The sequence below is a fragment of the Harpia harpyja genome, chromosome 6 (assembly GCF_026419915.1).
Source record: "Harpia harpyja isolate bHarHar1 chromosome 6, bHarHar1 primary haplotype, whole genome shotgun sequence".
In the NCBI taxonomy this organism is placed as follows: domain Eukaryota; kingdom Metazoa; phylum Chordata; class Aves; order Accipitriformes; family Accipitridae; genus Harpia; species Harpia harpyja.
Window position 1 is genome coordinate 8,060,417 of NC_068945.1, and position 23,947 is coordinate 8,084,363.

Below are 23,947 nucleotides of genomic sequence, written 5' to 3' on the forward strand. Positions count from 1 at the left end.
CATGGCCCTGAACCTCCTGGCAGTCAGCCCAGTACAGAATAGAAGGCCCGTTGTTCCGACACATGAGAATAACATCAGGGAGCAGCAAGCATGGGCTATTCCACAAGGGAATGTTATCTGTGTGCGAAGGGTGACCACAACACAGGTAGGCGTAGTGACCTCATCAACAAGGGCACAGTCCCACGGTACCCAACCAGACTGAGCAGAGCAGGGGTGGTGACAGCAGCAGGTTCCACCAACAGTCCAGTGACCACCAGACAATGTGAGGTGATGAGTCAGGGCTGAGCTCAACCAAGGAAGTCCAGTTAACCAGATGGGAACAGCTGGAGAAAAAGCTGGGTGTAGGTCTACCTCCTTTAGTCAAGGACTGGGCAAGGCACAAGCCTGAACTTAGAGTTCCTGACCCAAGAGGCAGATGATATGTGGTGGAGGTCCCAAAGGAGGCTGGCCAGGGGAGTTAAAACTTACTGAGGAACTTAGGGCCCTGACAGATAATTTCCCTGGGCTGATCAAATTGTTTTGCTAAGAATTTTCTCAGTTGCTGCCTCAGGCAACTCAGGACTCACCTCACACATTCCCACATTCATGTCTTTTGTTCTTCTCCATAAAGAAACATCCTCCCTGGCAAGGAGGAAAAGAGGGAAGAGGTTTTAGGACTTGGGAATTGTTTTCTGTTTCTAGTCTAAAACTTGAAGTTTGTTTTTGCTCTGTTAGGTGAAGCTGGTAGATGGCACTGATGCTCCGATTGCCAATGAAACCATCACGATTTCTGTGGATGGAGACAAATACAAAGGGAATTACACTACAGATGAGCAGGGACAATCTTGGTTTTCCATAGACACTACCACCTTCACACAAGCCTCCCTGGAAATCCGAGTGAGTGGCAGAGACAGGGCAGAGGGACTGGGGTAAGCTTCTGTCTTTCCGATCAGTAGGGGAAATATCTATCCATGGGTTATCAGTCTTTCTGCCAACTGGAAGATAAAGCAAGTTTCTTGGCAGGTCAATTCTCTTCTCTGTGTCTCCTGTGCATGTTCTCTACCTTATTCTAAGAATGGAAATATAGAACATACCCAGAGTTTTTCTGCGGACTTTCATGTGACTTGTTACCTGGTTTTGGTCAGCTATGAACTTTTTCTTCTTCTTTATCAGGCTGATCATAAACCTGAGCTGAACTGTTATGACAGTGACTGGATCACACCTTCATATGAGCATGCCATGCGTAGAATAAGTCGGTTTTACTCCCCCAGTAAGAGCTTCCTCAAAATTGAACCGAAGCCTGAGACATTAAGTTGTGGCTCCCCCACGGAGATCCAGGTGCACTATATCTTCACACCAGAGGCCATAGGAGAGCAGAAGAAAATTGTCATTTACTATTTGGTAAGAATTGTTTGTGGTTACTTTGATCTATGGCCACAGAGAGCACTGTGGCACATATAGATACATTCCATCATGAGCAACCACAGCACTGCTGTACGGTCAGTCCTTAGCCAGTAATGATAGGGAGAGTTTGAAATGGAAAGTGTTGCCTGTGACAGTGGGGTTTAAACACATTTCCATAATGTTTCTCATGTTGTCTTCTGTGTGGAGACTTGGGTGGGGTGTACATGTTTTATTAAGAACAAAAGAGAGACAAAATATTGATGGAGAGAGCATTGTCTTGGGCACAGCCATCCAAGACTCTCATTTCATAATACTCCACTCCCAGTTTCCCCAATTCCAAATTCTGGTTAATATATGGTCACAGCTCAGAAACCAGCATCCTACAAGAAGATGAAAGATGAGGAGGAAAGCTGTCTCCTACTCAGTTTTGTCCTTTGGTAGTCATCTGGCCAGTGAAACTAAAGCAACACCTCTAACTACAGTACCAGAAAAGCCCAATAAGCTTAGATCTTAGGTCATATATTAGGCAATGATGGAAAGTTTGGGATACCACAGTAATTGGAACAGACTATAACATGCTGGCATTGAGAACCATGAATTGGTTCATTTGGGGGGGGCAGAGAAGAGACACTAATTCAGCTGTGACCGAACAATGACCTATCAGTTTCGCTTGGGAGAACAGGAAGAATCAGATGAATATTCAAATAGAACTTCTTTCCCCCTAAATTTATTTTTCTGGTTATCCCACTTAATGACACTAGCAGAAGAGGTGAGAGTAGCCTTGGAGAGCCAGAAGAAATCAGTGGAACAGACACTTCTGTTCTGATGGATTGTACAGAACATCAGGGGGGACTTGGACTGAGATTACGAAAAAGAGAATAGAAACCTGTGATAGACATGTCCATGTGCTTACTTTCAAGACTGATAACAATAAATTGAAGCACAAGATTCTTGTTTATCCCAGTAGCCTGGGAAAGCTCGTCTTAAGTGTATACACACAGCAGGTAACCAAACACCGAGGAACTTACATTTTTATAGGTGTGGATCCCACACCTTGAAATTAAAATATGGTGCTATGGAATAGATATCCTACATGGAAAGTAATTGTATAAAAGGTGTTTTTGACTGTGAAAAGGGAAACTTTTTCTAGAAATGAGGAAATTACAGGTAGCATTCAGGCTGTTGCTTACTGCCTGACTTCAGATACCTTATTCAAGCTCTTATTACTTACAGCCTGTGCTCTTCTATTCCAGCTCTGTGTGAATTATGAAACTACTCCTGATTAATTTTTTCTCCAGACTGTTTCACAATGCAACTGAGAGTGGAATGAGGAGAACTTTTGATCTTCAGTCTGTTCCAAATTGTTAGAAATGTGCACATGACCCCCAAACTTATGTGTGCTCAGAGGCAAAGTGCATTTGAACCTGATCTATACATGCAATATGTACAAAAGGGAAGCCAGGTCTGACCAATGAGGAAACATCGGTCCTCTTAGCAGTGAATATTTCTGTCTCCAAAGACCCAGTAAATTCCAGTCTGGCACTTGCTTAGTATTTTCTTGGGTTTGCTCACCGTTGGCAGTCCTATTCATACTCACACTCTACAGTTAACCCAGTGAATGTTCATTCTCCTTCCCTTCAACAATGGTAGCAACAATTACAGGAAGGTTTCTCTGTCACACAGGTGATGGCCAAGGGAGGCATTATATTAGCAGACACCCATGATCTGACTGTGAATCCTGGAGATGGTGAGCAGAACTATGCATTTTTAGCATCTCTGATGATAATCTGGGGGAAGGAGGGATGTAGAGCAATTATTTCAATTCAAACATTTAATGTTTTAATTGAAATACATTTTCAAAATTTAATCTTTTTAAATGAAGTGGCTTGGGTTAGTTTTGTTTTTTCTGAGTTCTGCCAGGTGCTATTTTTTTTAATGAGAAAATTTTAGAAAATTCAACAAAAAATATGCATAATGTTTTGGTCATGTTCTCCTCAAACCAACACTTTCTGCTGACCACTCTACCCTATCCAGGTTGTGGATGCTTACCAGTGTTGTGAGACTCGTGTACAGTGAGCAGGAAGAAGATCATGTCTCCTTTTCTTTCTCCTTCTCACTTTCCTTGATTTTTGGAGTATTGTTTCTCCCTTATAAGCATGCAAACACATGCATACTTACATTCTAACCAATACATTTAATTTTATTCATATAAATGTCCAAGGGTTACACATTGAGTAACTGAGACTGGTTATGATGCATCTTTAAAAGTCTTTCGACAATGAGACCAGGGAGACATTTTGGAAGTCTATGAGAAGGAGTTGCACTGCAGTGGGTATAAACAGTATATGGAAGTAAAAGATTTTGAGTGCTGTGTGTTCATAGAAAGTTCTGCATCCTCACTAGTGGCAGTGACTAAACTAACATGCTGGCTCATATCAAGAGATGTTCTATCACCTTGTTGGGATTGTGACATGAAGCTCAGGCCCCGCTAGAAAGTCTTTCAACATAGAGGGGCATTTTCCACTGCAGTTGGAGCAATAGTTTGGTGTTCTAGATAAACGCTTGCTCAGCAGTAACTTCGCAAAGATATTCTTTCAGCCACTCTGCAACCTTGACTGCTGCCACCCATTACAACAGTCCCTCATTTCTACGTTTTTTCCCTCACCTATTTTTTGTAGACTGCAGAAGATCTTGGAGCTTGAGGAAAAAGGGGGTTGGGAACATCAAGAAATTATGCCAGATGTTAACTGGGGAGAATCTAGAAGGCATGCTGAGGCCCACCAAACTAATCTCATTTGGCTATTACACGATCACTGTTTGAATGCAGGTGTCTTCAGGAACAGCCATAGACTTCAGTCATGTATCAGTATTCCTGCCCCTGCTAACTAAAAATGTTCAGCATGAATGAACTTGACCTTTTTATCTGGGGAAGGAAAATGTGTATAGTGGAACTTCTTGTATGTTGCTTAGCCTTTTTTCTCTCTGTTAGCTTATGGGACATTTCAGTTGACCTTCCCTGTTGAGGCGAAAATTGCTCCCCTGGCACGGATACTTGTGTATACCACTTCACCCAGTGGGGAAGTCATTGCCAGTTCAGCAGATTTCCAGGTTGAAAGTTGCCTCCCCAATAAAGTGAGTATAAGTCAGGGTTTATGCAACCCTTGTTTGTCTTGCGGCCAGTAGTTCAGTTATGAGTTCCAGAATTCAGGCAGAATTCACAACAGCTTCATGAAATGGTCTGACCAGATGTTGACTGAGGATTAGTGACTGAAACTCCAGAATAAGTTACAAAGCCATAACTATAAAAAGTGGAGCAAGACAGAATAAGAAAGAGAATCACTCATCTTTATTAATTACATTGGTCAAAGCTGAATATACATTAGAAGAACTGCAAGGCACTAGCAGAGCTCAGTTCGCAAGACTAGATGCTTCAGTATAATAGCATGTAACAGCATCTGGAAAAGTGGCTGCTTTAACTTCCTCCTGGGGTTGCAGGTCAGACTGAGTTTTGTACCCAAGGAAGGTCTTCCTGCCTCCAACACACGCCTGCAGCTCCATACCTCACCCAGGTCCTTGTGTGCCCTCCGTGCTGTGGACAAGAGCGTTCTCCTTATGAAGCCTGAAGATGAGCTCTCCCCCAGCTCTGTAAGTCTTGGCTATTTCTGGTAATAAGCAAGTACAAGAACCAACTAAGTACCTATTAACACCACTATAGACATGGGGCCATGTATTTTTATAGTTGCATTCACTACACTTGTTTTTTAGAGGCTGGCTTTTATCATTGGACTGTTAGGTAGTGTCTGTGTCCCTGTAAGTGCTGACCTGCCACGTTTTTCCCTGGTTGTTTGCATTTCCCCAGGTGTATAATCTTCTCCCACTGAAGGAAATCCGGGGTTATAGCTTCAAGGACTACTACCTGGAAGAAGACAACGTAAACCCTTGTGTGTCACTTGACAACATATTACTAAATGGATTTGTCTACATACCCATTTCTCCTGACGGTGAAGGTGATGCCTATGACATTCTCAAAGTAAGCGCCAGCCTCTCATTTTAATTTGTTATTCCTTTTTGGAATTCAGTCTCCTCTCCTCTTCTCACCTGCCCTGAAGGGCTTTTTAGTGAACTTTGCTGTGAGCTTGCTAACTTTTGTACACAAGACAATAACCAGGCCCAGGCCCTGCATCTATGTAGTCTATCATTGGTACCTGAGTGCTTTTCTGAACAATTAAGACTTTGAAAGGTCTCCTCATTGCTCGTAGAGATACCTGCGAATGGGCTCGAGTAAGGAAACAGTCCTGAGAAATGACCTCTGGTGCCATAACATTAGAAACTCTTCCTCAGTCATGCACGTTCTCCCTCTACCTGGTATAGATAAGTCTTTAATAAAGTGCCAGTTACTTTCATAACCCACAAACCCACCTATACCCATCTAAAGAGTCCTGCACAAGACTTTTTGGGTACCCTCAATCCAATGCTTTTCACACATGTCATTTTCCCCCAGGCAGATGTCCCCAGGGTAGACCTGTGGCCTTAGCTTTCCATCCGATGATGCCAGGATTTAGCCTTAGGAAGAGTATAACATGATAAAGCCTCAACATCTGGGTTGAACCAGTCTATCTGGCATTTATATACAAGTATTTGTTATTCTGATTGACCCCAGACTTAAATACATCTATTCTTGACATACTAGAAATAGTTTATTTTCAAAAGTGTGTTTGCATATTTTTTGTTCTTCTTTCTCTTTGTTTACTAGGAATTGGGCTTAAAAGTCTTCACTAGCAGCAAGATCCATAAGCCTGAAATCTGCCAGCATTACCCAGGACACATGATGGAAAGGAGTTACGGTGGTTCTAGTACCTGCTTCATTTTACCTCCCACACAACTATCTAAAATTTACCACCCTGCTTCTTTCCTTCCCTCTACTTCTTTGAATATTAATTACACCAGGCAGATCAGATTCTGTTCAGATATGCTGGTCTAATTCAGGATCACTCCCTTCTGGACTCAGTCCTGAAATATGAAATTGATCCACCTCTGCCTGCTTATCCCCAGCTAGTCGGATGTGCCTGGCTAGAACCATGCGTGCTCGGTGACTGCCATGCCAGCCCCTGCAGCAGGGATCCTGTAGCCACTTAGAGAGTCTGCCAGCACAAAGCAGTGGCTTTTTTCTATCATCAGATCTGAGTCCAGCTATGGAAACCTTAAAAAGGAGTCTCTACTTCTAGGTAGTCACATTCTAGCAATAAATAGAGGAACAACTAGAGCAAAAGGGGGCCAAGACAAATGAGAAGGTGGTACAATTCTGTAGGTAGATATTTTACCACTGGGGGCTGAGAAATTTGGTTCTGTTCCCAGCTCTCCCACTCACATGACTACAAGAGGCTGGGTAGGTCACATCACTTCTCTGCAGCTTCAGTGACTGTGAAGATAGTATAATGATACTACTTTTTTTTCTGAATAGTTCTGAGATTAGAAAGGCTATATAAAACACTCTCACCTGTATCACTTCTAGTCACTGACTTTTCTGGTGCAGTAGCCCAGCTCCTATTAAAAAATTATAGCTTTTGGTCTGGTGATAGCTTCTAGCCTTCTATTCATAACATATCAGATCTTTGGTTTTGAAATGCAGGATTTGTCTTCAGAGCATGGCCTGAGACAGCTGGCTGCTTTGAGAAGATGTAAAGTCTTCTAAGGCTGATGGAAAGCCTTTCACAAGGCACAACACTATGCAACACTGTGAGAAAGCATCTCCCTGTTCTGAAACCATTTATTTGCTAATGGCCGGAGATATAAAGACCCATATCCATCTCATAAGCATCTTAGATGGAGGAGGGGAGGGCTAAGTGTGGTTTCTGTTTCTGGTCATACATAAACATGACCAAATATTCAACCAAATTTAATGAGCTATGTGCAACTGTAATATCTGGAAGCAGTAAGTTGCACATTTGACTCTGTATTGCAATAGAAATGTACCCTCAATAACATCATGTTACATGGCTCTTTTGGCACTGCTGGGTTTACTGGCAGTGGGGGAAGAATGCTCAAACCCATCCAATCTCTGTAATAGGAGCAGCAACATTAGAAAAAATGAAATATTGAGATGACAACAGAGAAATACATGTTTCCAGTGGCCAAGGTTTCAAAGTTGTTCTTTCAATTTTAAAATTTTAGCTAAGAATAACCACTACCTGGAAGGAAAGTATCCTCCTGATTTAGAATGGAGTTTGACAGATCTTTTCTTTTGTTCCTGGCCTTGAACAAATTTGCTAGTCACTGCATTGAATCTGCTTGAAGATTTGGACTATGAAATAACGGAACATATGGTTACTGGCAATCCTGTGGAGACCATCCGGAAGTACTTCCCTGAGACATGGATCTGGGACATAGTTTCAGTGAAGTAAGTCTTTATGGGAATGTAGAGTGTGGTCACTGGGGCAAAACCTAGGAAGATATTTAAACCTCAATGGAAGTATCAGTATTTCAGTGAGGGGGGGTACTTCTAGTAGACGGATTTTTCAAGGTCACTAATTATAGGATGCTTTGGGAGAACATGCAGAAGCCAGTGACTGTATCCCAACTGGTCAGGAGTTTGCTGTCAGCAGGTCTTATTCAGTAGGCTGAGAAAAGCATACATGATCACCAGAATATAACTGAAATCTTGTTCTCCATCCCTCGCCAGCTCTGACGGAAATGCTGATCTAGACGTGACCATCCCTGACACCATCACCGAGTGGAAAGCCAATGCATTCTGCACTTCGGCAGACACGGGCTTTGGCCTGTCCCCGATAGTGTCCCTCAGAGCCTTCCAGCCCTTCTTTGTAGAGCTCACCATGCCCTACTCTGTAGTGCGTGGTGAGTCCTTCACGCTGAAAGCCACCATTTTCAACTACCTGACCGCCTGCATCAGGGTAAGAGACGTTTACAACTTTGCTCAGTCTGACAGCTTAGGGAAGGCGACAATGGGCCACTTATAACACGGTTTCCCAAGCCAGATGACTGATCTCTGACTATAATTTCATATAGGTGTACGTATGTAGGAATTCTTGGTATATTTAATGAAAGGAGAATATGTTTTTTCCAACAAAGTTTTGAAAGCTGCATTTGATTCAGAACCTAAAGCTCTGCTGCTGAGGCCCACGGCCTTGTCATCACAGATTTATGTCATTGTCCAACAGAAATATGAAACTTGGGTTAGCCACAGACCACAGCATCATTGCATACCCACATGGAAACTCCAGGTTCACCAGGGTGGATACCTGTATTCAGCCTTTAGTCTCATCTCATATAAACATCTCACAAAGTATCACACCAGATTTTCTGAGATATGCAGACTTCCTGTGATTTACTGCATCTGCCCCGAAGACACTGAGCAGAGCTATATAGCTTCACTATTCTTATCTGCATTCTTTCACCAACAAAAGAGACAAGAGAGAATTTGGGACCTCATTCAAAAAAAATCTCAATCACCTTTGCTCATTTTTTTATAAATACAGATTTTTATTCTGAAAGGAATGAAGCTGAAACAAGGAGGGGCATTGATCCAGCCATTCCAATACACTCTCATTTATTTCCCTGTCTTTCCTGTTTTGTTTGCTCTTTTCAGGTTCCTTATTCTACTCTCCCTTGTTCCCTTACTAGCTTCCCACTGCTAGTGTTTTACCTCTTCACCTACCTAATCATGAGAACGGTCTTTAATTCATGGCTAAGTTTGTAGTCATTGCTTTGCTTTTACTCACACAACTGGTCCATGCTCTCCATTTTCCCAGAATAATTTTCCTTTCCAAAGATACACATCCTGTTCTCTACATTTACCTCCCCAATCTCTTACACTTGTACACATCTCAGTCTTTTCCCACTTCATCACCCAGTTCTTGCTCTGCAATAGCCGTAAGGTTCTCAGTCTCACAGTATAACCAGCTCCATTCCCCATTTCCATGTACTGCACTGTCTCCAGTAACCCCAGTTTCTCTGCAATTCCAACCTTCATGACACCTCTCTGTACAACCGGCAGGTCAGTGTGTCTCTGGCTGAATCTACTCATTTTCTGGCTACACCAGTAGAGAAGCAGGAAGAATCTTACTGCATCTGCATGAATGAAAGGAAAACTGTGGCTTGGGCGGTAACACCAAGATCTCTAGGTAAGAGGCCGGACAACACAAAGAAAATACTGGGCTCAGATATCTGTGGATGACATCAGATCTTTGGTGTGAGTAGCTAGGTGACTCCAAACCTGTCTGGAAGGACCTCATCTATGCCAGGAGTAGGAATTCCAACCCTGAGTTTAAGACACTGCACTGGGATGCAGTTTCCAGGTCCTAAACAAACTATTTAAGTGCTATGGGCCATTGTTTTCTTAACATTTGAATAGAAATCACAAATTCCCTTAATGCGTGCAGAGCACTCGGACATTCCTGTTGTGGAGCTGGGAATGTCTTAGCTTAACGTGGCTGGGTCTGAAATATTTCAATATCAAAGCTTGCTTTCCCTGAAGCCTCCCAGAACATGACTGATTTACAGGACTTGCCCCTCCACTACTCTTCTTGCTGATGGACTAACACCTGCTCGGGCGGCCATCATGAAGGAGGTGGCCTGGAAGGCTGCAGCTAGATGAAGATAAAACACTGTCTCAAGTTTAATTCTCCCCTTGGAAAAACTTCTCTGTAACGCACCAGAGAGTGCCCAGCACAAACACAAACCCACATTTCCCTGGCTCTGCCTGGCAGGGCTGGCTGACCCCTGTTTCCTCCAGGGCAGGTGGAGTTCTCGGTGAGCACCGAGGCCCTGCAGAACCAGCAGCCCTGCGGGAACGCCATCGTGGAGACCCCTGAGAAAGGGCGGAAAGACACGGTCATCAGACAGCTGCTGGTGGAGGTATGTGGGCTGCTGAGTTTGGTGGCACAGAAAGGTAATAATAATTTCACGCTCCACAGCAACAGTTGCTGTAGGATAAAGGTTTTCTGTTTTAGCCGTGATAGCAGCAATAATGGCTTGTGTGACTCTTATTCTGCACGCATTTATAAAAGAAGCGTTGATAAATCTCACACAGGCCAATAGAGCCCATAACTCATAATGTTGCCATCTCATAGTAAAAGCAGGGTAATACATTACATAGTGGGACAGAAATAATAAGGCAGGCAATAATGACAGATTTGTCCCAAACACATCATCTGGGAGATAAATGAGAACTCCTTGGTGTTACCTGTAATAAATCACAGGGATAGGTTGTAAATGGAAGACTTGCCAGAAACCTTATGCGTCTCCTCCAGCGCATGGCCAGTACTCTGGAATACGGAGCAGTCACCACAATATACAAATATTTCCAGAGAAAACTACCATCATTGTTTTGAATTGTTTTTATTACACTTTTAGGAATGTTCGAAACAGTATGAACTTCTTTTTTCGTTCTTTTGTACATTTTTTTTCTTAAGCAGTGTTTTGCAATGCTAAAACCACAGCTTTTCCTATGATAAATAGCCAGTCATAAAATTAATCCACAGTATAAGAGTCCCTGTGATATTAATAGCAAACAAAAAGTACTAGCTTGCTGTGTAGTGAAACCTATATAACATCACATGTCATAATATTGTCATTCCTATGCATGACAGGAAGGAATAGTTATACTTAACAAAATTAAGTCAGGAGTAATATATAACATTGCAACTCCTCCTTACATTGCAGACATTCCAATTTTCAGTAAGGCAGAGCTAGGATTCATGTAATATGTAACTTCAGAAAATGTTTTGCTAACCTGACTGTAATGATGGAACAACAATCCTATCTGTTAGGCTGCTTTTTTTTTTTATTTCCTTTATTTACAAATGAATTTGATGTACAGTGCATTTTGTGTATCAGGGCACGAATAACTCTTTAACATTTCAGGAAAACTTCCTAATTTCATATATGCCTTCAGGAAAAATAGTGTTTATTTTGTTCTTTGAAGATACTGGAAGATCAGAACTGTAAAGTCTTTTCTCCCAGATGGCGTGGGAGTGAAAATAACTGAAGGAGCATTAAAATTACTTCTGTCGGGGTGTCTGAGAGATTACTGGTCTTATCCTGTTATTGTAATGAGGTAATTAATCTACAGCAAGCCCCGACCGGATAGAATCCGAGATTAGCATCCAAGGCTGAACAATTAATTAGCAGGGATGGACACAGTGTAGCTTGCTTGGGATGGAGCTGCATTGTCCCAAACACATGGATTTCAAAAGCCCCTGCAGCAGGCAGCGCGTCCTGGGCAGGGAGAAGGGAGTGTGCCAGAACCCCTGGGATGTCCTGTGCCCCTCGGGAAACCAAGCCTCGCTGAGAGCTAGTTGGGAAACAAGATGTTTTTTCACTCAGGAATTTCTCAGCTGGAAAGGAAAATCTTTCAAATAGTTAGAGTTTGCATGTTTTAGTTTCCTGTTGAAATGTTCAAAATCAAACAAAACAATGGATTTCTCATTTAGTTGCATTTCAGAATGACGTACTGAAACAAACAAGAAGGTGCCTTTTCAAACAGAAGCATTTAGCTCTGTCATAGTTTACCCTAAAAGCTTTTTCTTTTTTCTTTTGCTCCCTACTCTTTTAATCTTTCTCTGTCTTTTCATACTGAAGAACGAGAGTCAATGTATTTTAACTGTGTGAGAAAGTGAAGGTAATACCATTGTTTACATGCTGGAAAAAAATTTCAGCTGGCAAAAGTTGGGAACCAGTAATGAAGCAATGGGAACCCTCCTATGTGAAGGTTAAAAAAATTGATGCGGGGATCTCACTGAAAAAACTCTGGCAAAATATGTTTTCTAGTAAACATTTGATTCATGAGTTTTATGCAGAATGTTTACAACCAGCTCAACAGAAAACAGGTCTTTTCTGACTTCAAAAATTAGTCTAGAAGTTTTTGAAACAGAGGGATACAATCATGAGTTGACTGTGGCATGTATTTCAGTTTTGGATGTTGTAACATGTCGCTCGTGGGTGCATTGGAGGGCTCTAGTTGCCACCTGTCAAAGCTCTCGCATACATATCCTACCGGTGGTGGTGTTGTTTTTTTCTCATTTTTTGCTTTTTTCTTCCCTTTTTCCCCAAGCCGGAAGGGACTGAGGTGGAAACTACCTACAATTCTGTGCTCTGTGCATCTGGTAAGAGCTTTTTGCTTTCTAAGACTTTCTTTGTTGATGTAGAGACTAAAGACAAAGGAAGAAGATAAGGTTTGTGAATGCAGAAAAGAAAGGTGTAGGGATCTGATAAAATTGAACAAACTAGATGTATGTCCAACTGGTAGTGAAATTAATTCTTCCTAAAGGAGAAAAGCTGAGGCTGTAATAGTCCCTGCAATTACAGAGGCAAAAGCATATCTCTTAGGAACTGAGGCTGGCCAGGTCCCTGTAGCGAGAAACTATCTGGGATTTAATATGGTTATCTCTAACATCTTTCATTCAATGGGTATAAAATCATAAACTGGGCTCTGCAGTAAGCCAGGTCTGCCCACCAAAGCAGAAGAGGCCAGAAAAATAGGCTGGAGAGCGTATTTGTCAGTCAAGGCCTGCTGATAGTGCCACGTAGAAGTCCATGACAGTCTGTGTGTGAGGGTACTGCAGGCCCAACACAAAATTTGCAGGATGGGAAACTTCCACAGCAAAATTGTAGATGAATGGATTTGTTGAAAGCAGAAAAGCCCTGTGCAGGGGATGGTGTCTCACCCTCTTAGCTGCTACCCGTGCATGTAGATATGAGTGGAATTGTAACCAAATTGATCCATTTTTTATGCCAGAAAAGTCAATGTCAGAGCCAGTCTCCCTGGTTCTCCCAGAGACTGTGGTGGATGGCTCAGCCAGAGCATATTTCTCAGTGCTAGGTAAGTGAAGCATTCTTAAAGTGTAACATGCTATTTTGAAATGCTGCCATGTTTCTTCAGGCTGTGCTTAGTCTACTGGCAAGCCCTGAACTGTGCTAATTTACAATGGAAATTGTCCCATTCCCCAGGAGACATCATGGGCACTGCCATGCAGAACCTGCACCAGCTCCTGCAGATGCCGTTCGGCTGTGGAGAGCAGAACATGGTCCTGTTTGCACCCAACATCTACGTCCTGGACTATCTGAACAAGACAGGGCAGCTGAGCGAGGAGGTCAAATCCAAGGCCATCGGATACTTAGTGAGCGGTGAGCTGGGACACGGCTTTTGCTTCTCTGTTCATTCCTTCCCTTGGGAACTGGATAAGGCCACTATCGGCCACTGGCACGTATGATCTGGGGGAGGCTGTCCTGGTGCACTCTCCAGAAGGGAGCATGACACCGTGGCAGGTCAGGTGTATATCATACAGTATCTATAAGAAAGAATCCTACACTCAAGTGGAGGTGCAGGGTGAGAGAGGACAGCATCCAAACAAGAACATAGAAAAAATCCAACACCGGCAATAACTCAAGAGTTCTCTCCGTATGAAAAGGGATATATGAAGTACATAAATCAGACTGTAATCATTAATCATGGCAGCTGATTATGTAGGTCTTGGACCCTCCTTAGGATTAAGATTTAGAAAGTGTCACTCATCTTTGACTAGGCCAGAATTTTAACACACTAGCTAGGACACGTTGGCAGACGTAACACCAATACATATGGACATGGTGGATATCTGCTGACTAACAAGGGACTGTTTTTACTCAGTTATTTCACAGAAAAATTGCACTTCCTCCAATGAAAATTATCCTGTTTGATGCATCCCTATCCTGTGTGGGGTCACCTTTGTATTCAGTTCTCCTCTGGGAACCATTTTCCCATTTCTCTAGAGTCTGGGATACATGTACCTCTTCTCATCAAGTCTAGGGCAGAGAGCAGCAATGACTAAAGATAACCAGTTTCCAGGTGTTTTGGGAGAGAGGAAGAGCACAAGGACGGAGGTACTCGGAGCTGTGGGTTTGCCTGAAGTTCCACTGTAACACTCAAGCAGCATAGCTCACCCTTGTGCCAAGAGAAGGGGGACACTGTGTCCCATGTCTGCTACATTTCCTTTGCATGGCTCATTGAAAAGTACTGTGACAACTAAAATATTCTTCCACTCTCCATTTCAGGGTATCAAAGGCAACTGAAGTACAAACACTGGGATGGTTCTTACAGCACCTTTGGGCCCCGTTATGGGCAAGCTGGGAATACCTGGTAAGACTTCAGTACCAGTGGCTTTGCATTTCTGCTTTTCATGCCCTCCCTTTCCTCGGTGTTGTCTTGTGCTTGGTCATTGTGGAGGTTGAAATGGAGGTGGAGATGAAATTACAATCATGACATCATAGGATAATCATGTGGGATAATGGAGCAGAGAAGGATGCTAAAGGACATGCCTTTTCGGTTCGCAATGCTGCAGACAGCTACTTACCTGACACCCTTCTTCAGCTCGAGTGAGGGTGACCTGCAGGATGCCCTAGCTAGTTCTTGTTAGCAGAAGATGCTGATGAATCCCGAGTGCCGTTGCCCACCTACCTGCAGCCCTCAGGGCTATGAATGGCTGACTCCATTTAGCATTGGTCCCTATCTCACTGAGTTGATAAACTAGCTCACAGTTTCCAACCAGCCCACCGTGATCAAGTCCTGCAGCCTCTACTGCTTTCCTCCAGAACAGTGATGCCCACATGGGCCCTATGACCTCTGATGGATACAGGGCCTGCTCAGGATGTCTCCGTTCCCTCTGTCACTTTCAGGCTCACAGCCTTTGTCCTCAAGTCCTTTGCCCAGGCCCGACCTCACATCTTCATAGATGAGAAGCACATCCAGGATGCTTTGATCTGGCTCACTCAAAAGCAGAAGGAGAACGGCTGTTTCCGCAGTTCTGGGACACTCCTGAACAATGCCATGAAGGTAACGTTTCTGCCTGGTTGGCTCCACATGGGCTTTGTCAGGCTGGAACTTGACCATAAGTCACTCTGGGACCAACAGAGCTATTTCAGCACTTGGGGGTTGGGGAGGAGCAGGGAGTTATATATGTGAGCTACCACAGAAGCAGGAAGAAGCCAACAGCATCTTCCGAAGGACTTACCATGAGAAAGCTAGGAAGAATTTGTCCCTGCAGGATGTAGATAAGTAGCACAAGGAGAAGCCAGTGGTGCTGTGGGGGATCACCATCTATTTTTATGATTCCTTGCAGGGTGGAGTGAACGACGAGATCACGCTGACGGCCTACATCATTATTGCATTGCTGGAGATTCCTCTGCCTGTAACCGTATGTGTCTGTACCCCAACCTGAGCCAGAGATGGTACTAACCTGCCCTGTTAGTGGCCTCCCAGATTATCAGGTCCCTTTATCTTTTGAAAGAAATCCTGTCTGAATACTCTTTCCTTTCAAGCCTAGACTGGAATAACGCTTTTCCTCCCCTGTCCAATCCTGTCTCCCATATACTTATTTCACTTGATCTTTTTCTGAGTTTGTCGTGGTTTAACCCCAGCCAGCAACTAAGCACCACACAGCCAGTCATTCACTCCTCCCCGCTCCCAGAGGGACAGGGAGGAGAATCGGGAAAAAAAAAGTAAAACTTGAGGGTTGAGATAAGAACAGTTTAATAACTAAAATAAAATATAATAACAAGAATAATAAAAAAATATTATAATAATAGTAATGAAAAGTAATATAACAAAAAAAAAGAGGAAGAAAATCCAAGAAAAGACAAGTGATGCACAATTCAAATGCTCACCACCCGCAGACCGATGCCCAAGCAGCAATCCACCCCCCCTGGCCAACTCCCCCCAGTTTATATACTGAGCATGACACTCTGTGGTATGGAATATCTCTTTGGCTAGTTCAGGTCAGCTGTCCTGGCCATGCTTCCCCCCCGGCTTCTTGTACACCTGCTTGCCGGCAGAGCATGGGAAACTGAAAAATCCTTAATTTAGGATAAGCACCACTTAGCAACAACTAAAACATCAATGCATTATCAACATTGTTGTCACAGTAAATCCAAAACACACTGTACCAGCTACTAGGAAGAAAATTAACTCTATCCCAGCCGAAACCCGGAGAGAGTTCTTTTGTAGAGAATCATGCTTTTGCTCCTTTAAAAGAGTACAGCTTGGATTAACACTGAGTTAAATCATATTTAAATCTCTGAAATGAGCCAAATAGTTTTTCTACACCCACAAAAATCTCCTTTTGTTTGTTGGAATAGTACATTCTTGTTGAACCACTTGTATGGGCTTATTGAGTTGACACAACAGCACAGGTCTGTAAAAAAAGGTGGCACACTCAGGGATTCATTCTCATTTTTGCTGCCTCTTCTACATTGTTTTATGGGAAATCCCCATCCTTAATGCTTGGGGAATAAGGTATACCTATAGGGAATAAGGTATACCTACAGGTAATAAGGTATACCTATAGGGAATACCATAAACAGTAGTCTGTGAAAAGCCTGAGGCCTATTTAAAAGCAATATGTGGGTTTGGTCATTCTGATCCCTGAGTCTGTGATCCCCTCACTGTGAGACAAGCCTCTGGTGCAGGTAAAATTGGGGTGTGAATTGCAGCAGAAGGACTGCTGAGCCAGGATGGTTGCCAGGCTGCTGTAATCCCTTTGCTCCAAACGCAGTAGGAACGATTTTTTGTTGAAAGTTTTTTTCCTGTACAGTTAAGAACAAGCAGAAGGAATTATTTTGCAGTGGGGTGACATGGATAACATTAACTTCACCAGAAGAGTATTCTTTCTTTGGTATGTGTTGTGTTTAGAAGGCAAGTTCTCAGGCAGAACTGTATTGGATAACAAGGATGTTTTTCATCTCCTTGAGCCTAAAAGTGCCACTGAATGTGAAGGGGGTTGTAAGACTTTGATTGGGATATGGGTGCATTTAAAGTTAAGCTGCATGAACTCCCGAGCACAGCACAGCCCTTAGGTATTTAATGCTATTGGCAAGCATGCAGAGTATTTCTGTAAATAAAATAAGCCATATTAGACCCCTCATAAAAAACTTATTAGTACTGTCCTGAGCATGTGTATCTACTGCCATGTCCTGTCATTAGACTGAACTCCTCCCCAGCACTCACCTTACAAACACTAGCAAGCATAGGAAACTTTACGTGAGGGATAGACCCAACCAATTTTGGTTTTATTCTTTGCTTTTTCAAAAGCAGCTGAATTGCTTCTCCAAAAGTCACCACAAAAGTAATCTTCCAGTAGACACCCAGTGAAGGCAAAGTACAAAGCCACAGAAAAATAAGTCTTTTCCTTCTAGACCACTGATTAAGCTATAAATGTGCTATTAGGCTTCAGATCATGGCATGCCTCCCCTGCAGTGTTACTGCTTCAATTTTATAGCAGGTTTTCTAGCACAAATGAGGAATAGTCGTGTCTTGCTGAAAGGTCGTGGGACCAGAGTGTCTGTTAGTTAACACTATGTAAAGTAGCTACATTTTGATTTGCTGCAGCGATTGTGCTCTTAAACTGTACTTGAGATCCTGGCTTCAAAAAGACATGCATTGCTGATGTTAACATGTCACAAAAAATATTCCAGAAAATAGAAGAAAATATATTCTTTCTTGTGCAGAGACAGAACTTGCCTCCAAACTAGAAGCTATGTTATCAAGGACTAGCAAAATGAATTTTTTTCAGAAGGCCCTAGAAAAGGGGAACTAAACAATAAAAAGGAAAGGATGGATCAGAGGGTGAAAGCACAGAACAGTCTCAGGGTCACAGCTGGAGGAGGAAGGCAAGTATCCAGTACATGTACAGAGAAGTGTATCAGAGAACTCCCCTTGCTGTGAGACACAATCAGAACAGTAATTCTTCTCAAGGCAGAAGGATTGAAGCCCTGCTTCACAGTCTTTAAATCAAACTGGGAAAAAAAAATTACAAGGAGATGTATTAAAGAAAAGCAGATACAAGATAAGGAAGAGGCTTTGGCTGCCCAATCATTCCAGGGGTTATCAGACCTGGAGCGGAAGGGATATACAATGGTACAATCTTTGTCAGACAGGAAAGTGGGGATGTCAAGGGTCCATAGGCACCATCCGATTCCAGTTGCTCTAAGACGGACCTCAGTGCGAGCTCTGGCTGCTCCAGCTCAGTCTCTGTCTCCTCGCAGCACTCGGTGGTCCGTAATGCTCTGTTCTGCCTGGAAACAGCAGCAGATGAGAAAGAAAACCACGTGTACACCAAGGCACTGATGGCGTACGCCTTTGCCCTGGCAGGGAAGGAGGAGAAACGGAAGGCATCGCTTAGCTCACTTGAAAAGGAAGCCGTGAAAAAGGGTGAGTGCTCCTGGTGGGACATCTCTTTCTTCCAACCCACTGGCCTTGCACCTTCCCTTGATGAAATGGTTTTTGTTGGTGGGGCAATGGCTGCAGGAACTGGCTTCTGTGGGTGGGGAAAGGTGGAGGGAGAGGAAAAACTTGTGCAAAGGGGTTGCATTTTTGAGAACTCCCTCACAGTGCCCAGTCCTACTTCTCTGCTCCAAGGGAGTTCATCCAGAAGCACCAGGCACCATCCCCATCGGTGCTGAACTAAAGGGTAGCTCTGCTAGAGTCTCTCCTCAGTCCGCTCCTCTTGCCACACCAGGCACTGCTTAGCAAAGGCTTAGCAATGTTTATGGCTACTCCTTCCTTCCAGTGCACATGCTCAATATAGAACAAAGTTGACCTTGCACAGCACAAGGCATGATAAATCAGAGAAAAGCTGGATGTGCTGAGAGAGAAAGCGAACATACAGGTCATTTCAGAGGCCCCAGCATAAGCTCCGAGTCTTCCAGGAAATCACATAACGACTCGGAAGCATTATGGCAGGGTCAGGCCGGACAGTGGGTTTGCCCAAGCGTTGGGGAGCAGGGTTGTGAAGGAAGTACCCCCAGCACCTTTTGCCTTCTCCGCCTGCAGGTGACTGTCAAGCCTGGTCACATTCTTTGGGTCATTTTGCCTCAGAGCTTGTCACTGCCCGCCCCCGGCATCTCTACTCAACACGGGGAGGAGTGTCATCCTTCTTAGGTCCCTGGTTCCTCGAGGTGCCCAAGCCCATAAATGTCTGTGTGAATCTGGAGTCTAGGACAAAGTGGTATCCAGGGCTGAGGACGGAGCCTCAGCAGTCTCAGGCTAGATGTAAACCTGCAGCAAGTGTAAACCTAACCTTTGCCTCTTCATTCTGCATGACAGATGCATCCTGGAGGCTCTGTCCTCCCAGCTGGACCGGCAGCAGATCAAGAACTCCCTTGCAATAACTACTAATAATTGCTTCTTGTCTTGTCTCCACGCTCCCCGCCTCCTGTGAAGATGGGTCTGTTCATTGGCAGCGACCTGGGAAAGAGCCAGAGGTTGATCTCCCGTACTATCGCTACCGAGCTCCCTCTGCTGAAGTGGAGATGACAGCCTACGTGCTCCTTGCTCACCTCACCACGCAGCCGGCACCTTCCCAGGAGGAGCTGTCATTCGCGTCTCTTATTGCAAAGTGGATCAGTGGTCAGCAGAATCCCAATGGAGGCTTCTCCTCCACCCAGGTGAGCTGCTTCCCTCCTGTGACTTCACACATCAATGTCAGAGGATGGGAAGTGTCAGAGACCCAGGTGGGAGCACAGTAAGTTCTGCCAGGGCAGGGACTGTAGCCCTGCAGTATCTACCACGGTTGCCAAGTTCCCAAGAGGCTAGAGGCTAGTATGTCAGGTAGTGCCTCTGGGAATGACCAGTACTTTGATTAATGACCTGGTTTTCTTGACACAGTGGGGCAGAATGGTAGGGACACAAGGGACGTGCGTCTGTGCCATCGGAGAGGGCTCCCACTGTTTTTGCGCGTATGAAGTCGCTGCTTCACCCAGTGGCGAGCGAGCGAAGGCTGCGCGGAGCTCCGCGCCAGGGAGCTCAGGCAACATGCAGCTGCTGGGCAGAGGACGCGGGAAGGGAACGGAAACACGCAAAAGCTGCTCTTTCGCTCTGTCCTTTCTACTTATAACTAGAGAAAGTGAAGAACGGAGGGGAGGGTGCGTGCCGACAGCAAAGGGCAGGCTGTGGGCGGACAGGCTGTGGAAAGGCTAACCGCATCCCCCTGGGTGCTGGGACCCGTCTCTTTCAGGACACAGTGGTGGCTCTCCAAGCCCTGTCCCTGTACGGAGCTGTCACCTACGCCAAGAGCGGAGCAGCTTCCAAAGTGACCCTGCGGTCGGGAGGGGACTTCCAGCAAGACTTCCAAGTGGATCCCACAAACCGTCTGCTGCTCCAGCGCGTGCCCCTGCCCCAGGTGCCAGGGGAGTACAGCACGGAGGTGTCTGGCGAAGGATGCGTCTACCTGCAGGTGAGGGTGCTGGGGGCAGGTGGCATCCTGGGAGGGGAGCCCCTTGCCAGGCAGGAGCCAGGGAGAGGGCAGAAGGGACAGGAGAGAGGGGAGAAGTGGGAGGGAAGGCTCTGGGAGAGGGAAGAGGAGAAGAAGAGCGGAGGTGTGTGGAGGAGAAAGAGGGGGAGGCAAGGATCCGCAATGTGGAGGAGCTGTGAGAACGGGAGAAGTGGGGAGGCTGGGTGGGGAGAGGATCGTCGCTCTCCCGCGCCCAGCGTGCACGCACACGTGCTCACACGGAGCTGCTGGCTCTCCTCTAGACAAGCCTGAGGTACAACGTGCAGCCCACACAGGAGGACGCACCCTTCCTGCTTCATGTGTACACAATCCCAGAGACATGTGCGGACTCCAAGGCTCACAAGGTCTTTGACATAGGCATAAATGTCAGGTGAGTCTGTGTTTGGGTCTGAGCCTTCCTGAGAAGCCATGGGAGCTGGACGAGGTCTGGTTGTCCAGGGCGAGCCAGTCTGGAAGCCCTGCAGGAGCAGCACATCCCCTGGAAAAGCGGGCAGAAAGCAGCTGGGCTGGGAGGAGAGAGTGTGGAGGAAGGCCATGTCCTGCAGTGGTGGAGCTGTGTGGGTAGCCCAGGGCTGGGCTTGTGAGAGGCTGCACAGGTGACCTGGAGACCCTGGAAAGCTGGAGAAGGAGGTGCTGGACTGTCAGGACGTGGTGGTGTGCCAAGTGTTATGGAAAAGGTGGAAGTGTCCCCAGCTTTGACTTGAGGTGCACTGAGTCTTTGTTGCTTGATTCCTTAGTTACACTGGGGAGCGCAACGGCTCCAACATGGTGATTGTTGATGTGAAGATGCTGTCGGGATTCATCCCCGTGAAGTCCTCCGTGAGGAAGGTAGGAGCCTGTTTGTCAAACAAGCAACATCTATCTTTAAGACACCTTCCAAGTGTCTGTAGCAAACTAGAGGGCTTCAGGGTTTGCATCAGCTTGCTCTTGCCATTGTCACCTGCACATTTGCTATCTACAAGTCTGCTGACTTAGATTCCTGGTACCCCAGTGTTTCATCCACGGTACATCCCATCCATAGGGCTGTGCAAGGGGCACAGGGAGACCACCCTCAACGCAGTAACATCTTGGTCTTCTTTCTTCAGCTGGAAGGCCGCCGCGTTATTGAGCGCACAGAGTTGAGTACCAACCACGTCCTAGTGTATCTGGAAAAGGTAAGTATCCATCTGGGGCAAGGACCGGTCAGAAACACAGGCATTGGGACATTTGGCCCCATGGGGCAAAAGATCTGGGACTCAAAACTACTATGGCTCTGACAAGAATAGGACTGAATCTCGTACTGACTTCTGCTGACTTTTCAGACTTACTGGTACTTTGCTCCCCAGCCCTCGGCAGGCTCTCCCTCTGCCCCGCGCAGAGATGGGGCCCTGACCTCCCCACCAGCCAGAGCCTCCCCCCGTGTGGGGAAAGGCCCCAGGGTTTCCCCTTGCCCCTCAGCCAGGCCCGCAGCCCCCGCAGCCCCCCCGGCCACGGGCACGGGTGCCAGGGGAGAGCGAGGGAGCCCGGGGGCGGCGGTGCGGGGGGCACGGGGGAGCCCCGGCCGGCGCGGAGCCGACCCTCAGCCTCCGCCGCTTCCCTTCCCCAGCTGAGCAGCGAGACCCTCGGCTTCTCCTTCACGGTGGAGCGGGACATCCCCGTGCGGGGCCTGAAGCCGGCCCAGGTGAAGGTCTACGACTACTACGAGACGGGTGAGTGCGGGGCTGGGGGTGCCCCTGGGAGCCCGGGCGGCCGGCACGGGAGCTGGGGGGGCCCGCCGCTGCCCCGCGCCTCGGCCCTTTCCCGCCGCCTGCCCCCTGCCCCCTGCTCCTGTATATTATATATCTTTATATATGTATATATACATACTTAAATGAATATACATATATAAAGTGTATCTAGGTATAAATAAAAAATAAAGACATGTTTTTATGCTCCTTTATAGATTTTTTTTTTTCCTGCTCTCTCCATATATATACGTATAAATTTATATATGTAGTGCCCTGGTCAGAGGTCCATCTGATGCTGTATCATCTCAGGGTCCCGGGCTCGGAGGGCTGGGCGGACGGCCTCCTCGGCCCGCTCCCTCAGGGGAGGGCGGCTGCACGGCAGCTGCCGGTGTGAGGGGCGGCCATGCGGGGACCCCCCCGCAGCCACCGCCGCCCAGACCTGCCCCCTCCGCGGCCAGACTGGTCTCTCCTTTGCACAGGGCCACATAAGATGTGCCTGTAGCCTTCAGGCATGTTTGTGTCCCCCACCCTTCTGATACCCTCTGCCCTCTTGATCTTCCCCCCTCTGGCACCCGTCCCTCTGCCAGGGCTGCTGAGGGGCTCTGACAGCCCGCTCTCCCCCTTCCCTTCTCTTTTCCAGATGAGTTTGCCACACAGGAGTACAGCGCTCCCTGCTCCACAGGTAGGGTACCGAGAGCCCTTCCCTTCGCACTTCTTTACGTCTTCTTCCTTGTATTTTGTTCTTCCAGCCAGCACTTGCCTCTTTCTGCTCAATGGGCAATTTGGATGAGATTGGCCCAACTCACAGGCCCAGATTTTGTATACAAAACTGAGGGCACAGGAGGTACAATGTTGTTGTCTCATTCAAAATACACCATCCCTGAATTCTCAGAGTGGTTTCCGTAGTCAGGTTCTCCTGGCCTGAATGAAGGTTATGTCCCTGTTGTTCTGTGACTGCCCCTTGGGCTTTTTCTTTGAGTTCCAGTTTCTTGTATCATTCTTGTTGTCTCAGATTTGAGGTGTCCTCTGGTCCTTTGTGAGAGCTCCAGCGAGCATAGCTGTGGGATCGTGCTGACAGGATTGTGCTGACGGGATTTGGCTCTTTCAAACCACCCGTCACACTCCTCCCCTAAAGCACTCTGTCTGGAGCAATAGAGCAAATCAAGACCACCAAAAGATAACTCATAAAGCAGCATGTCATAGTCTGACCTACCATGAGCTCGTGCTGTGCTCCAGAACCTCCTGCCCAACCTTGGCATACCTTTTCACTAAAGCTGTAATGTGGTACTGCTCTTAGCTCCTCGCTTCCTACTCTGAGCATGAAGCCACACCTGCAGTAGGGAGTCCTCATTACAGAGCAATCCCTCCCAGCCCTTCCTTTGAAGAGGTAAGTGTTTGGCTCCTATGGGAACTTGGGCTTGCCTCTCTTGTATGGTGACAGAAAACTGCCCCGGTGGTACACCCCCACCTGTACACACAGCTACATCACTCGTCTGCGGGGGGGGATCATAGTTCTCCAATATGGCACCCTAGCCTGCTTAGCAACTCTACGTAGCAAAGCCCACAGTGGTGCTGGCGCAT

At 46.0% G+C, this 23,947-nt stretch overlaps 1 protein-coding gene across 2 annotated transcripts in view; it reads left to right on the forward strand.

The window, feature by feature from the left end:
• The window catches only part of LOC128142718 (alpha-2-macroglobulin-like), a 41,352-nt gene that overhangs the window by 14,929 nt on the left and 2,476 nt on the right, over positions 1-23,947 (forward strand). The window contains exons 11-35 of one of the 2 annotated variants that reach the window (XM_052788993.1): positions 715-876; positions 1,153-1,380; positions 3,067-3,130; positions 4,373-4,515; positions 4,879-5,028; positions 5,243-5,413; positions 6,137-6,230; positions 7,654-7,780; positions 8,063-8,291; positions 9,395-9,521; positions 10,133-10,254; positions 12,452-12,503; positions 13,136-13,219; positions 13,348-13,524; positions 14,431-14,515; positions 15,052-15,208; positions 15,495-15,569; positions 18,415-18,580; positions 19,592-19,815; positions 20,385-20,603; positions 20,903-21,030; positions 21,398-21,488; positions 21,746-21,814; positions 22,246-22,348; positions 23,007-23,048. In XM_052788993.1, the coding sequence (XP_052644953.1) occupies positions 715-876; positions 1,153-1,380; positions 3,067-3,130; positions 4,373-4,515; positions 4,879-5,028; positions 5,243-5,413; positions 6,137-6,230; positions 7,654-7,780; positions 8,063-8,291; positions 9,395-9,521; positions 10,133-10,254; positions 12,452-12,503; positions 13,136-13,219; positions 13,348-13,524; positions 14,431-14,515; positions 15,052-15,208; positions 15,495-15,569; positions 18,415-18,580; positions 19,592-19,815; positions 20,385-20,603; positions 20,903-21,030; positions 21,398-21,488; positions 21,746-21,814; positions 22,246-22,348; positions 23,007-23,048 (3,289 nt within the window). Of the gene's footprint in view, positions 1-714; positions 877-1,152; positions 1,381-3,066; positions 3,131-4,372; positions 4,516-4,878; positions 5,029-5,242; positions 5,414-6,136; positions 6,237-7,653; positions 7,781-8,062; positions 8,292-9,394; positions 9,522-10,132; positions 10,255-12,451; positions 12,504-13,135; positions 13,220-13,347; positions 13,525-14,430; positions 14,516-15,051; positions 15,209-15,494; positions 15,570-18,414; positions 18,581-19,591; positions 19,816-20,384; positions 20,604-20,902; positions 21,031-21,397; positions 21,489-21,745; positions 21,815-22,245; positions 22,349-23,006; positions 23,049-23,947 lie in introns of both variants that reach the window. The other variant, XM_052788992.1, reaches the window with a different exon arrangement.